General features: G+C 49.1%; 1 protein-coding gene across 7 annotated transcripts in view; it reads left to right on the top strand.

Annotated features, from left to right (window-relative positions):
* The window catches only part of POMT1 (protein O-mannosyltransferase 1), a 68,556-nt gene extending 53,804 nt beyond the window's left edge, over positions 1-14,752 (top strand). For 5 of the 7 annotated variants that reach the window (XM_078646183.1, XM_078646186.1, XM_078646187.1 and 2 more), the window contains exon 20: positions 10,710-11,930. In XM_078646183.1, the coding sequence (XP_078502309.1) occupies positions 10,710-10,884 (175 nt within the window). In that variant the 3' untranslated portion in view covers positions 10,885-11,930. Of the gene's footprint in view, positions 1-10,709; positions 11,931-12,471 lie in introns of those variants that run through there. The other 2 variants (XR_013595137.1, XM_078646189.1) reach the window with 2 other exon arrangements.
* Positions 14,753-15,098: the final 346 nt, after the last annotated feature.

The following is a 15,098-nucleotide window of genomic DNA, read 5'->3' as shown; positions in this document are numbered from 1 at the left end:
AAATCGAAACTGAAACCAAAGGACTCGAGTGTCCCTAAGATGGCTGCCGTGCCTGTGAAGAAGTCGGTGCCCGTCACCCCGTCGGCTCCGTCGACCTCCGGTCCGCAGAAGCCGAGGAAGTCTGTCGATTCCGATGCCCCGAAATCGAAGCCGACGCCCGAGGAAGGGGCCCCCAAGAAAGATGGTCGGCACGGATCAGCGGCTCCGGCGCCGTCCAAGCCCGCCAAGGTCGGCTCCAAAGAGGCTACGCCCAAGAAGTCGGCGCCCCGGCCTCAAGATTCGGAGGAGCCGAAGAAGGTTTCCGCGCCCAAACCGCACAAGGCCCGCGAGGACGTCGGATCCGAGGGACCGCTCAAGGCATCCTTGTCGGCGACGAAACCCACTGGCAGTGTACCGTCCCCCATTGCGGAGTCACTGCAGAGAATCAGGGAGAAAGCCTTTGCTCCATCGGCTCCGATGCCATCACCGCAGCCGCAAAAGGACGCTCCGGCTAAGCCTTCTGGGGAAACTCCTTTTTCTCTTGCCACCTAAGGAGGCGCCGAAAGCGTTTTCGACGAAATCGGCTCCGAAACAGGGTTCCTCGCTGCCTGACCCTCTTCCACGTCGTGTACTCGAATCGGAAGACGATTCAGAGCACTTCATCGATGCTGCCACCGGCAAGCTGACCCTCTATAAACGGAAGATCACTTCGGAGCCGGTGGACCCCTACGTCATCCCGTTGAAGAAGAAGAGGGTGCCCCTTGACGCCTTAGGCCTCACGGAACCGATACAGCCTCCTCCTAGACGGAGCCCTACTCCCTCCCCAGAACACTCTGTGGGTGAGGAAGTTGATGAGGATGAACAGTACAATTTCCCCATCGATGAACCTGATGTACAACCAGATTCATACGACGACACTGGTGACCAGGACACCCAAGGTGCGGGCCATGACCCACAGACCTTTAATGCACGTGCATCCCCGACTGAGGACTCAGCAGGATTTCATGCACTAATTGAACGGGCGGCGGCCAATCATGATGTGGACATGCATGCCGACCCGGTTGAGGAAGACTTCCTTTTTGACACCTTTGCCATATCTGAAAGGACAGTAAAGACACTTCCTATGCTGAAAGGTGTTCTCAAACATGCTGGAGACATTTTTAAGGAGCCTACGAGGGCTAGAGTGGTCAACCCTCGCATTGAAAAGAAGTACAGGCCTGCTCCTGCGGACCCCGTCTACATCCGGGGACAATTGCCACTGGACTCTCTTGTGGTTGCCAATGCCAGGAAACGTGCCAACTCCCAGACAACGGGTGAAGCTCCTCCCCCGGATAAGGAGTCCAAAGTGCTTGAGGCAGGAGGCAAAAGAGTGGCTGCACAAGCGGCAAACTTTTGGCGCATCGCAAATACACAGGCGCTCCTGGCGCGTTATGATAGGGCGCACTACGACACCCTAGAACAGATTATACAACACCTGCCCCCACAGTTCCAAGAAGGCACCAAGATGCTTATTGAGGAAGGAAAGCTAATATCAAACGCAGCTATCAAGTGTGCACTTGACGCTGCGGACACAGCTGCTAGGGCTATCAACACTAGCGTTATGCTGAGAAGACAAGCCTGGCTCCGCATCTCAGGGTTCAAGCAGGATATTCAGACAACAATTCTAAATCAGCCAGTCAATCCTGATAGTCTGTTTGGTCCGGATGTTGACACCACCCTAGAGAAGATAAAGAAGGACACGGAAACTGCTAAGTCTATGGGGGCCCTGCAGTCCCAACAGTTTCGTGGCAGCAATTTTCGTCGCTCAGGTGCCCGTGGAGTCACCAGAGGACAGATGGGTCAACAATCCCAGTTCTCCAAAGGTGGGGCGCAATCCTCGTTCACTAAGCAGAACAAGGGAGGTTATAGGAATAACAGCAACAGAGGTCGCGGCAGAGGAAACAACAGCTCCCGCACCTCGACTCCAAGCAAACAGTGACTTTCTGTCACTGCCCCCCGACCACCTAACACCTGTCGGGGGGAGACTGCAGCAGTTCCTGCCCGTCTGGAGAAACATCACCACAGACAGGTGGGTGCGTCAACTGATCCAAAATGGTTATTGCCTAGAGCTGAAATCCACTCCACCCAACATCCCACCGAGGCAAAGGCCTATGTCCGCAGAGCATTTGCTCTTATTGCAGCAGGAAGTAGTGGCGATGCTGCAAAAAGGCGCAATCGAGCTCGTGCCGGTGGGGGAGGAAGGCACAGGGGTATACTCCCTGTACTTCCTTATTCCAAAGAAGGACGGTTCTCTCAGGCCCATTCTCGATCTACGTCCCCTCAACCTGTACATACTGTCAGAGCATTTCCATATGCTTACACTGCAGCAGATTCTTCCCTTGCTAAACCAGGGAGACTTCTTGGCGACCTTAGATCTCAAGGACGCTTATTTCCACATTCCACTACACCCGTCACACAGGAAATACCTAAGATTCACTATTCAAGGCAGGCACTACCAGTTCAAGGTCCTACCCTTCGGAGTCACTACGGCCCCGAGGGTGTTCACCAAGTGTCTAGCGACAGTGGCGGCGCACCTCAGGAGGCAGAATATCCATGTCTACCCCTACCTAGACGACTGGCTCGTACAAGCCAAGTCAGAGCAACAGTGCGCCGCAGACATGTCAACTACGATTCACCTTCTTCACGATCTGGGTTTCTCCCTAAATTACCCAAAATCGCATCTTCAGCCGGCACATGTCCGGCAGTTCCTGGGTGCTACGATCAACACCCTAACAGCCATGGCTCAGCCAAACCAAGTCAGAATCGACAGCATTCAGTCACTGATCCAACGATTCCGACCGAGACACTCCCTGCCAGCGAGAGTGTTCATGCAGTTGATCGGCATGATGGCCTCCTGCATCTTCATAGTCCCTCACGCACGGTTGCATATGCGCCCGCTCCAGGAGTGCTTAGCGAATCAGTGGACACAGGCTCGTGGGCAATTGACAGACCTAGTGTTGGTTACCAGTCGGGCATACGACTCTCTGCATTGGTGGACTCCACACAACCTTTGCAAGGGCCGACTGTTCCACGAGCCCGTGCCGCAGATTGTCCTGACGACGGACGCATCCCTCCAGGGATGGGGAGCACATGTGCTCACTTACACGGTGCAGGGACTATGGACGACGCAGCAACAGAAGATGCACATCAACTATCTGGAACTGATGGCAATCTTCATGGCGCTCAAGTCCTTCATTGTCCATCTGAGCAACAAGGTCGTGCTAGTCCGGACGGACAACATGACCGCGATGTACTACATTCAGAAACAGGGGGGCACCCACTCGCCACAGCTGTCTCATCTAGCTCAGAGCATGTGGAAGTGGGCCATTCAGAGGAACATTTTCCTCATGGCAGAACACCTCCCGGGCAAGGACAATCAGATGGCGGATCTGCTCAGCAGATACAGCCATCAGATGCACGAGTGGGAGATACACCCTTCTGTTCTCCACCCGTACTTCCAGCAGTGGGGTCATCCGGAGATAGACCTGTTCGCAACAAAGGAGAACGCAAAATGCCGACTCTTTGCCGCCAGGTTCCCTCACCCACAGTCGCAGGGGAATGCGATATGGATGAACTGGTCAGGCAAATTTGCATACGCTTTTCCGCCAGCCCCTCTAATACCGCTGGTCGCAAGAAAGCTAAGGCAGCACTCCATGACTCTCGTCCTGGTTGCTCCAACGTGGGCACGCCAAGCTTGGTACACCACGTTCCTCGAACTCTCAGTGGTGCCGCATCAAAGACTGCGCCTCACACCCAGTCTTTTGACGCAGAACCATGGAGACATTCAGCATCCAGATCCACGACAGCTCAACCTGGCGATCTGGCTCCTGAAGTCCTAGAGTTTGGATACCTTAACCTGCCTCCAGAATGCATGAGTATCATCAAGGAGGCGAGGAAACCTACTACTAGAGCATGCTATGCTGCTAAGTGGAAGCGTTTTGTCATCTATTGTACGTCCAATGACATCAACCCGCTAGATGCATCTATTCCCAACATCATCTGCTATCTGTTACATCTCTACAAGTGCAATCTGGCGTACACTTCCATTAGGATACATCTCTCAGCCATTGCGGCTTATCTTCAGAACAGGCAGCACCTCTCTGTCTTCAGAGTGCCCGCCATTAAAGCCTTCCTTGAAGGTCTGAAGAGAGTCATTCCCCCAAGAACTCCACCAGCTCCGGTGTGGAACCTCAACGTCGTTCTCACCAGACTGATGGGGCCACCATTTGAGCCACTGCACTCGTGTGAGCTCCAATTCCTTACGTGGAAAGTGGCCTTTCTGATAGCTATTACGTCTCTGAGGCGTGTCAGTGAGTTGCAAGCGCTCACCATACAAGAGCCGTTCATTCAAATTCACCCAAATAGGGTAGTGCTACGCACTAACCCTAAATTCCTCCCTAAGGTGGTGTCACAGTTTCATCTTAACCAAACTATCGACTTACCAGCATTCTTTCAAAACCCGCAAACGGTGGCGGAAAGAATGCTCCATACCTTAGATGTACGGAGGGCGTTGATGTACTACATAGACAGAACACAACCCTTTAGAAAAACAAAACAACTCTTTGTTGCCTTCGCACCACAACACAAAGGCAACCCGATTTCCAAAGCAGGCATAGCCAGATGGATTGTTAAGTGCATCCAGATATGTTATCAAAAAGCCAAGCGCACTTTAACAGTACCCCCCAGAGCACACTCCACTCGCAAACTGGGGGCATCCATGGCTTTCCTAGGGAACATTCCTTTAGAGGATATTTGCAGAGCAGCCACGTGGGTCACACCACATACCTTCACGAAACACTACTGTGTTGATGTGCATTCCAAACAGCAAGCAGCTGTAGGACAGGCTGTTCTCAAGACACTTTTTCAGGTTTCTGCAGCTGGCACGGGCAACCGCCGCTGATGGAGGGACTGCTATGTATTCTATGCTAAGATATGAATTTAGCAGCCCACATGCCTCGAACTGAATATGCTACTTACCAGTATGCATCTGTTCTTGGCATGTAGGGCTGCTAACATTCATATCGCCCGCCCTCCTCCCCGGTGCCTGTCGCAGCTGCAGATATACTATTGTATTTATTTCATTAGCATGGACATCCTTTACACTTTCACTCCATCTCCTGCCACAATGGCGAAAAACAATCTGGGGATGGAGCCGATGCCAATGCGCACTGTAGTCCAGGGGAGGAGCCACCTATCTCAGGATACTTCGAAGACTCTTCCAGGACAACAATGTGCAATCATCCGAGCCCAACACTAGGCGGCGATCTAATGCTAAGATATGAATGTTAGCAGCCCTACATGCCAAGAACAGATGCATACTGGTAAGTAGCATATTCATTTAGGGGCGTTAAGAGGAGTGACAGGTAGTGGCCAATGGGCTACTTGCCTTTGGAATGTCTACATCCTCTATATGATCACTTCCTGTAGGAAGCGGATATAACCCTGATCCAGTGAGCGTAATTCTGCCAAAACCAAGATGGTGCAATTCTAAGTTTTTAGTTACATTATGTAGCCACCTTAGGGGTGAAACTAGCCTGATGGGTGAACACTGTCCCTGTCCTAGTGTCAAATGGGCCTGTGCAGCATTCTCCCTGTCTGCGGAAGCCTTAGGTCGCACATCAAATGCGAAAGAGGTCTTTAAAGCCTCCTGCCTTGATATGCTGATTACTTAGCCATACTGCTTGGAGGAGGTGACAACACCTCTGGCCAGAGCACGCATTGTTTCTGCCCTCAGAGAGCTTAGGGCTCTCATCTGCAGGGGGTCAGAAGCCTGTCTGTGGTGGCAGGCTGGTCTGCACCAGTCAGCCAGTACACAGGTAGTTGGTAGGTATTCAGGGGGCACCTCTAAGGTGCCCTCTGGGTACATGTATTAATCGATCACTGTTATCAGTGTGGGTGTATTAATATGAGTTGTATGATATGAAACGTCTCTAGTTTCAGTGTAGCCATCATTTAGCTGGTGAACTCATGATTACCAATGTCCAGCAAATGTACTTAAAATGGCTACCCTGTTCACTTGTAATATCTAAGAATGGACTTGGACATCAGACATCATGCAGATATGTCCACACATACAGTATAGTACACCCTGCCTTAGGTCTGTAAGTCCTGGTGTAGGGGTGATGTACCTATACTGCCTGCAGTGTCTGCAGGCATGGCACACAGGAGTTGTGCCATCCTGTGTCTACACTTTTCTCTGCACCATGGCATGCAGCCTGCAATGGCAGTTTACATGATTTTATTTATTTAGTTGAAAAGTTTTATATAGCGCGAACAAGACCCCAAAGGGGTATCAGAGTGCTGTACAGCGTTGTCATCAGCAATTATACAGAACATAAAGAAGGTGAGTGAGATTACAACCTGTGGGAAAACATTCATGAATAAGGAGTAGGGTGTATCAGAAGTGCCCTAGAGCGCTCCCAGTAAAACATCATACACATAGGAAGAACCAAGATGCGCGATGAGCATCACGGAATAGCAAAAATCAGCAGTTCTTGCAGTTAAAGGAGCTATTGAGGACTAGAACAACAAGCATTGGCATAGCCAATAGGTCTCACCTTTGGGACCTTATACGTATTTAGATATGCAGCACAATATCCTTGGGGTAACATTAACTGTTGCATGGTTAAACATTTATAAGGTCCCAAAGGCGAGACTTATTGGCTATGCCAATGCTTGTTAACTATCCAAGCAGAGCATTTCTCACGTGTAGACGGTAAAATGAGCCAGTGGTACTCTAATCGAGAGGGGGCATTGCGGATTGTTACTGCAGACACCGAACGAGGCATGGCTGTAATCCCACAGCAGCACGCGACTCTCTGAGCACTGCTGCTGTGGACTCGTGTTTATGCCGTCATTTATCCTGCACGATTCCTGCAAGCCTTCAGCATTTATTTCTGTAGCCAAGCACTCGAGTGGTCCTCCGAGAGGCTTCCCGCCTCGCACGACGAGGAGGGCCGCGCGGCACTCAATAAAACTGCCTGGCCTATACAGCATTTCTCTCCAGGCAGCAATCCCGGAGAACTCGCTCGTAACCGGCAAGTATATGATGGATTTGCTTGTTACACATCCCCGAGGTGAAGTACTGTGTCCTAATGAAGGAATCCTTAAGTACCGGGGAATTGAGGCAATAGTAAGCTGTAATTAAAAGTAATGTTTCATTAGAGAGGGAAATTACAGCAAAAAACATGTAAATAAGGAAGAGGGAAGAGTGTGATGAGCGGAGGGCGGCGCAGAAGCTGTTTTTCTGGGCATTTTAGAACCATTCAAAAACAGCTTGTGTCTACAGGAGCCACCGAGCAGCGATTGTGTGTTGTCATTTAGTGATGAAATCCCACCTAACTCAGCCAAAATGCCGACGAATAGAAGTCTGGATGAGCTGCCCTGGTCTGTGGTGTGTTGGTCCGGTGATGCCCCCGAAGAGGGGGTTTAGAGTTAGACTGTGACTGACTAATGCTGAAACAAGCAGCAGCTGTTTTCAAGCACACTCGTGCTTGTGGTGCCATCCGCCTTGCGGGAGCAAGCAGCGGCCAATTGACCGATGGGTAAAGGACCTCCTAGAACAGCGCATGCGCGCTGCCTAGGCGAGACCTAAAAAGAGGGTGAGAACATATACAACATCAGTGAAAATATTTCAAGTTTTAGGTTATTAACAAAACACATGAGCATGATCAGTGCATTAGCGTTCGTTCATTAGTAGTCTTTTGACCAGTTTTTAGGTCTCGCCTATGCAGCGCACAAGCGCTGCTTAGAGAGACCTCTTGGCATCGCTCAGCACTTTTGTTAAAACTCATGCATGTTTTGCACTGCTCTCTATGGGCACTCGTGCACGTTTGGCGTTTCCCTTGAGGGAGCGAGCAGCGGCGCCATCTGTTAGCAATGCTCCCGCAAGAGAAACGCCAGACATGCCCTCAGCGTCTACAGGCATTCAGTATCCTGTTACACGCCAATTCTGCTTGCAGATGACAGCATTTTCCTTTCCTTTGCTGGGCCTGTTAGTTCATTTTCTGTCGCAGAAGGCCTTGCGTTCCGTTTCTTCACTAGGGACCTGTTATTTTTGTCCACTCCCTTTAATTTACTTTAATAACAAACTCTTGCGTTAAGTGAAGCAATTGACTTTTAAATACCGTCGTTCTCCTACAGCCTTGTTCTCAAACAAGAAAACAGCTTTCCTTCCACACGTTTCCCTTTCGTCCTCTTTTTTTCTGCAGTAGTTGATAACATTGTTGCCAAATCCTCGGGTTTCTGCATTTCTGTAACGACATGGTGATGCACATACTTTCTGCATGTTGTACATTATGCTGCCCCTAATGTGTTTCCGAGGTTTGTGGGCTGTGATGCATGCTAGCGCGATCTCATGCAATGCGCCTCTTCTGCCCTCCTAAAATATACCAACCTCATTCTCCATTTTAGAATTCGACACTTCAAAAACAAACGTGTAGCAAGAATTTCTATAAATAATGCTATAATGGCAGTGCTTCTATGCATTCATAGTAAATGTCCTGAGGAAAGTATTTTTATTAAATTTTTTGCAGTGGTCCCACTAAGTCGGTAGTCATTGATTCCTTGTCTGTGTTTTTTTGCCCAGGGGCGTTTCTTCCATTGGTGAAGCAGGTGCAATGGCACCGGGACCCAGGGAACTCTGATAATTCATGTATTTGATATAACTGTAGCCATATTGAGGGGGGGTGCAGTTACTTACTTGCCCTGTTGTCCGTGCCGCTGAATAGGCTGCTATTTTTGCCGTGTTCTATCATTGGTCGTCAGTGTTTAGAATTAGAGGTTGCACTCTTGAGTGACGTGAGCAAGAATTTAACATTGATTGTGCCGGCACATGAAAAGGAATTGCTGCTCAGGGTACCAACTGTGTAAGACGTCTAGACTAAAAAATATTGCGAATGCTTCGTGCATGCTGAATCTGGGATGTGTGCCCGTCGGAGCGACAGCAGCTTTGTCCGTTGCTAGTGTGTTACAGGGTCTTATGTTAAGGGATTGAATGCACCAAACCAATACAACTAATTCACTTTTTTCTTGGTTACTGTTGTAGGAGGCGATCCTAAGGGAAGGTTTCACTTGATTTAAAAACTTTACTTTTCGTTTGGCTAGCATTGTATTTTCACTGCTAATTGAAACAATCATTGGCATAGCCAATAGGTCTCGCCTTTGGTACCGTCCAAGTATTTAATTATGCAGCACAATATCCTTGGTTCAACATCAATTGATGCATGGCTAAACACTTATAATGTCCCAAAGGTGCCCTATTGGCTATGCCAGCGCTTGTTTAAAGAGGTAGAGGAAGGATTTGATGTGATCTCGGTTGGCAAGGAGTTCCAGATTTTAAGACCGGACCACGCATTGGTGTACGATCTTTTCGTTGTGAATCTTGGAGGTTTCAAGAGAAGGGTGGACGTACTTCTGAGATTCCAGATGGAGCCCGAAAGCTCAAGTTTATTTGCTAGATAGTGTGGGGTATTGTGTTGTATGGCTTTATGAGTCAGACAAGCTATCTTGAGTCAGATTCTAGCTTCAATGGATAACCAGTTTAACTTCACAAGGTCGGGTGAAATGTGATAAAATTTCCTAGAACCCGTTAAAAGCCTGTCCGGTGCATTCAGGGTAGCTCTGAGTGGGGCTAGGCTAGCTTTGGGAAGTCCTGCAAGGGTCACCAATTCATATTCCAGTCTTGGGATAATCAGGGATTGAACTGCTGGCCTGAGTTCTTCGGGGGGAGGAGTGTGTTGAGTTGGAAATTGGCTCCCCTAATAGTAGCACTGATGTGTGCCTGTATGTTTAGGTGTTTATCCAAGGTGATACCTAAAGCGTTGGCAGAGTCTACAACATGAGGCGTGCAGTTCAGAGCAGTTAGGTGTTTAATCCAGTCGAGGGTAGGTGATAGTGCTGAGGGGTCCCTTAGGGTGGCACAAAACATGCTGCAGCCCTTAGGGACCCTTCTTAGCCTCAGTGCACTAGTTACCAGGGGTACCATTTACTAGGGACTTACAGGGGGTGCTAAAGGTATTGCCAATTGGGGGAACAATTGTACAGTTTATGGGAAAGCGATCTGGCACTGGGAACCTGGACAGCAGGAACCCAGTGCACATCTGTCAAAATTGCATCAGATACCAGGCAAAAAGTGGGGGGGCGACCTTGTCAAAAAGGGGCACTTACCTACAGTACTGCAATGGAAGCGGCCGCCGACCAGGACTGTGAACCATTGGCAGACCTGTATGTGTGGGTTCCAATAGCAGAACACCTGTCAGATGAAGACTGAGACACTGGCAGGGCTATGAGAGTTACAGCTGTGGACCAGGTGAATTAGTAGGTGGGACTACAGTTCAACACTGCCACACTTGCAGTTTTGTGTGGCTTTTAGTATTGTATGTGCATGAGCAGCTGCATAAGTAGAGTGGTTGTATGTGTATTTATAGCAGTATTACAATAGCAGGATGTGATGACAGACATTGGCAGAACTCTGTGTGGGTTCCTTTACTGGAATACAACAGATGTGTCCTAAAGAGCATTGACTGGTGAGTGGGTGGTCTTGGCAGAGGGTGCTAAAGTCAAGACTGGCTGTGGTGAAGCTTTGCATTGAATTTATTTGACCAACTAATGTTGTTTTAAATGTACCCTAAAATAACTATCTTGCCTGGGTTCTAAAATGTTAACTTCTCATCCTTTTGCATCTCCTGCAGGACTCCGGCCCTAAAGACTGCCTTCTGCTCTGTAGTGGCGGCATGGTTCTCCTCAGTATACATGGTGTACCAGACATTCAGCCCCCTGACATATGGCCAGCCAGCCCTACCTGCCTCCGAGCTGAGTGCCCTGCGATGGAAGGACAGCTGGGACATCCTAATCCGCAAGCATTAGGGGAGCACCCTCTTATCTGGGACATTGTTTGCAAACAATCCTGTAAGTGCAGTGGACCGCTTAAGTGCCTGCACTCGTGGCACCTTTTATGGAGCACTGTTTGGCATAGTACCTAACCTCTGTGAAGGATGACTTCCTTCTGAACCAGAAGGGTCATGTTTACTGCAGTGGTATGTGTGCCTATAGTGAAGAGAGTGATTGATCTTGAGTACAATGGGTAGTTTTGATGGACCTCTTGTTCAATGGGTAGTAGGGATGGACCTCGAGTTCAATGGTTAGCAGTGATGGACCTCGAGTACAATGGGTAGTAGTGATGGACCGCGCGTTCAATGGGTAGTAGTGATGGACCTCGAGTTCCATGGGTAGTAGTGATGGACCTCGAGTACAATGGGTAGCAGTAATGGACCTCGAGTACAATGGGTAGTAGTGATGGACCTCGAATACAATGGGTAGTAGTGATGGACCTCAAGTTCAATGGGTAGTAGTCATGGACCGCGCGTTCAATGGGTAGCAGTGATGGAGCTCGAGTACAATGGGTAGCAGTGATGGAGCTCGAGTACAATGGGTAGCAGTGATGGACCTAGAGTACCATGGGTAGCAGTGATGGACCTCGAGTACCATGGGTAGCAGTGATGGACCTCGAGTACCATGGGTAGCAGTGATGGACCTCGAGTACCATGGGTAGCAGTGATGGACCTCGAGTACAGTGGGTAGCAGTGATGGACCTCGAGTACAATGGGTAGCAGTGATAGACCTCGAGTACAATGGGTAGCAGTGATGGACCTTGAGTACAATGGGTAGCAGTGATAGACCTCGAGTACAATGGGTAGCAGTGATAGACCTCGAGTACAATGGGTAGCAGTGATGGACCTCGAGTACAATGGGTAGCAGTGATGGACCTCGAGTACAGTGGGTAGCAGTGATGGACCTAGAGTACAATGGGTAGCAGTGATGGACCTAGAGTACAATGGGTAGCAGTGATGGACCGCGAGTACAATGGGTAGCAGTGATGGACCTAGAGTACAATGAGTAGCAGTGATGGACCTCGAGTACAATGGGTAGCAGTGATGGACCTAGAGTACAATGGGTAGTAGTGATGGACCGCGAGTACAATGGGTAGCAGTGATGGACCTAGAGTACAATGAGTAGCAGTGATGGACCTCGAGTACAATGGGTAGCAGTGATGGACCTAGAGTACAATGAGTAGCAGTGATGGACCTCGAGTACAATGGGTAGCAGTGATGGACCTAGAGTACAATGAGTAGCAGTGATGGACCTCGAGTACAATGGGTAGCAGTGATGGACCTAGAGTACAATGAGTAGCAGTGATGGACCTCGAGTACAATGGGTAGCAGTGATGGACCTAGAGTACAATGAGTAGCAGTGATGGACCTAGAGTACAATGGGTAGCAGTGATGGACCGCGAGTACAATGGGTAGCAGTGATGGACCTAGAGTACAATGAGTAGCAGTGATGGACCTAGAGTACAATGGGTAGCAGTGATGGACCTAGAGTACAATGGGTAGTAGTGATGGACCGCGAGTACAATGGGTAGCAGTGATGGACCTAGAGTACAATGAGTAGCAGTGATGGACCTCGAGTACAATGGGTAGCAGTGATGGACCTAGAGTACAATGAGTAGCAGTGATGGACCTAGAGTACAATGGGTAGCAGTGATGGACCGCGAGTACAATGGGTAGCAGTGATGGACCTAGAGTACAATGAGTAGCAGTGATGGACCTAGAGTACAATGAGTAGCAGTGATGGACCTCGAGTACAATGAGTAGCAGTGATGGACCTAGAGTACAATGGGTAGCAGTGATGGACCTAGAGTACAATGGGTAGTAGTGATGGACCGCGAGTACAATGGGTAGCAGTGATGGACCTAGAGTACAATGAGTAGCAGTGATGGACCTAGAGTACAATGAGTAGCAGTGATGGACCTAGAGTACAATGGGTAGCAGTGATGGACCTAGAGTACAATGGGTAGTAGTGATGGACCGCGAGTACAATGGGTAGCAGTGATGGACCTAGAGTACAATGAGTAGCAGTGATGGACCTCGAGTACAATGGGTAGCAGTGATGGACCTAGAGTACAATGAGTAGCAGTGATGGACCTAGAGTACAATGGGTAGCAGTGATGGACCGCGAGTACAATGGGTAGCAGTGATGGACCTAGAGTACAATGAGTAGCAGTGATGGACCTAGAGTACAATGAGTAGCAGTGATGGACCTCGAGTACAATGGGTAGCAGTGATGGACCTTGAGTACAATGGGTAGCAGTGATGGACCTCGAGTTCAATGGGTAGCAGTGATAGACCTTGAGTACAATGGGTAGCAGTGATAGACCTCGAGTACAATGGGTAGCAGTGATGGACCTTGAGTACAATGGGTAGCAGTGATAGACCTCGAGTACAATGGGTAGCAGTGATGGACCTTGAGTACAATGGGTAGCAGTGATAGACCTCGAGTACAATGGGTAGCAGTGATAGACCTCGAGTACAATGGGTAGCAGTGATGGACCTCGAGTACAATGGGTAGCAGTGATGGACCTCGAGTACAATGGGTAGCAGTGATGGACCTTGAGTACAATGGGTAGCAGTGATGGACCTCGAGTACAATGGGTAGTAGACATTTCTTGAGCAGTGGCTTGGGCATCTGTAGAAGACAAAAGAGTGATGAAATCTCCGCCTGCGGTGGAGGACCCAGATAATGCTACACCTCAGAAACACTTCTTCGTTAGAGTTCTGGTTTCTTTTTGGTCCGGAGCAGCAGGATCAGCAAGTGTTCGTCATATAAGGCTGTCCGGTGTAGAGGCTCCTAGAGCGGTCAGTGTTGTAATGCAGGGGATAAACATGTCTGTCCACACCAGAGTGGATACATAACATGGGGCTGTAACCAAGGACTTGGCTTTTTTTTTTACTAAATGAGGGATAAAGAAAGGTCCTAGTGACTCCTGTTTGCCAGAATCCAATGCCGCTCACAATGCAGCCGGCATGCTTACATCTGCCTTTCTTGCAGTGCCTGGTGTGATGCGGGCAAGAGAACCCCTTTTTAGAGGAAATCAGTCTGTACAAGTTGAGCAGCCAAGGTATGTGTACATGCATGTTGCCTGCCATGTCTAAGGCCCAGATCTCTGTACTGGGGTGAATGTATGACAATGTTCTGCATTCTGTCCATCAATTGTTCTTTTTGCATGTTTTACCCCTTGGCCGTGGCGGTAATTCTGCTGTGGCGCTGGGGGGGGGCGGGATCACGCGGCACCTCCATGCTTGTGACGGAACCACTCCGTCACGACTCCGCCCACTCACTAATTCGCTCGCACAGGCGGGGTATCAGTGCCACGTGGGCGGAGCGGCATCGGCATGACGGAACCACTCCATCATGAGCACAGCCCGCCCGTGGCTCATGACGGAGTGGTTCCGTCACAAGCATGGAAGGAGTTAAGATCCCAGCATACAATGCTCTCTTATTTTATAGACAATACAAACCTTGAAGATATCTGTTTACATTTCATTGTTTTGTGGGTTACACTAGGAGTGGTGCGGCCCAAATAACCAGTGTTGTTAGTTCAGCTTATTTTCCTGCCAGCCCTAAGAACCCATGCAGAAGCAGGTTATGATTAAAAGCAGCGTGCAGGCCATTTATGGCTGCACAGAGACTCTGTATTCTGCTGTGCAGACTTAATGCGTACATATTTTCACTTTTGTGTCTTACCTGCTGCCTTGTCACTCTTCAGCACATCAGATACTCCACACAATTTGAAGAGTTTGTCGGTGAAAAAAATCTGATCTATTTTAATATGTTACATTTGCAATTGGTTTTTTAAAAGCGATGCTTCCTTGTTGAAATAACACTGTGAACCTCTGATTGGCCTCATTCTTATGTGTTTCGAGTCCCTCTTCATTGTTTCAGTTTATGGAAAAGACCATTACTATGCATGTATGTATGTGGTTTTTGTATAGATCTAGCCTAGCCAAAGTGCACTGCAGCGCTGTACAGACACAAATTCAAGCATACTGTCAACGAGTGGTAGGACAGGTAGCTGGATTCTGGGAGCAGAAGGGAGTTGTCACTGAATTGTGATGTAGTTTTCTTTACAGAGGTGAGCCTTCAACTCTTTCCTAAATTGGAGCAACGTTGGGGCTAACCTGATGGATGCATGGATGCATGGATGAATGGATGCTGTTCCAGATCCTGGGAGCGTAGATGGA

This window comes from Lissotriton helveticus, chromosome 5_1 (assembly GCF_964261635.1).
Source record: "Lissotriton helveticus chromosome 5_1, aLisHel1.1, whole genome shotgun sequence".
Taxonomy (NCBI): Eukaryota; Metazoa; Chordata; class Amphibia; order Caudata; family Salamandridae; genus Lissotriton; species Lissotriton helveticus.
This window is presented reverse-complemented; position numbering and strand designations above follow the sequence as displayed.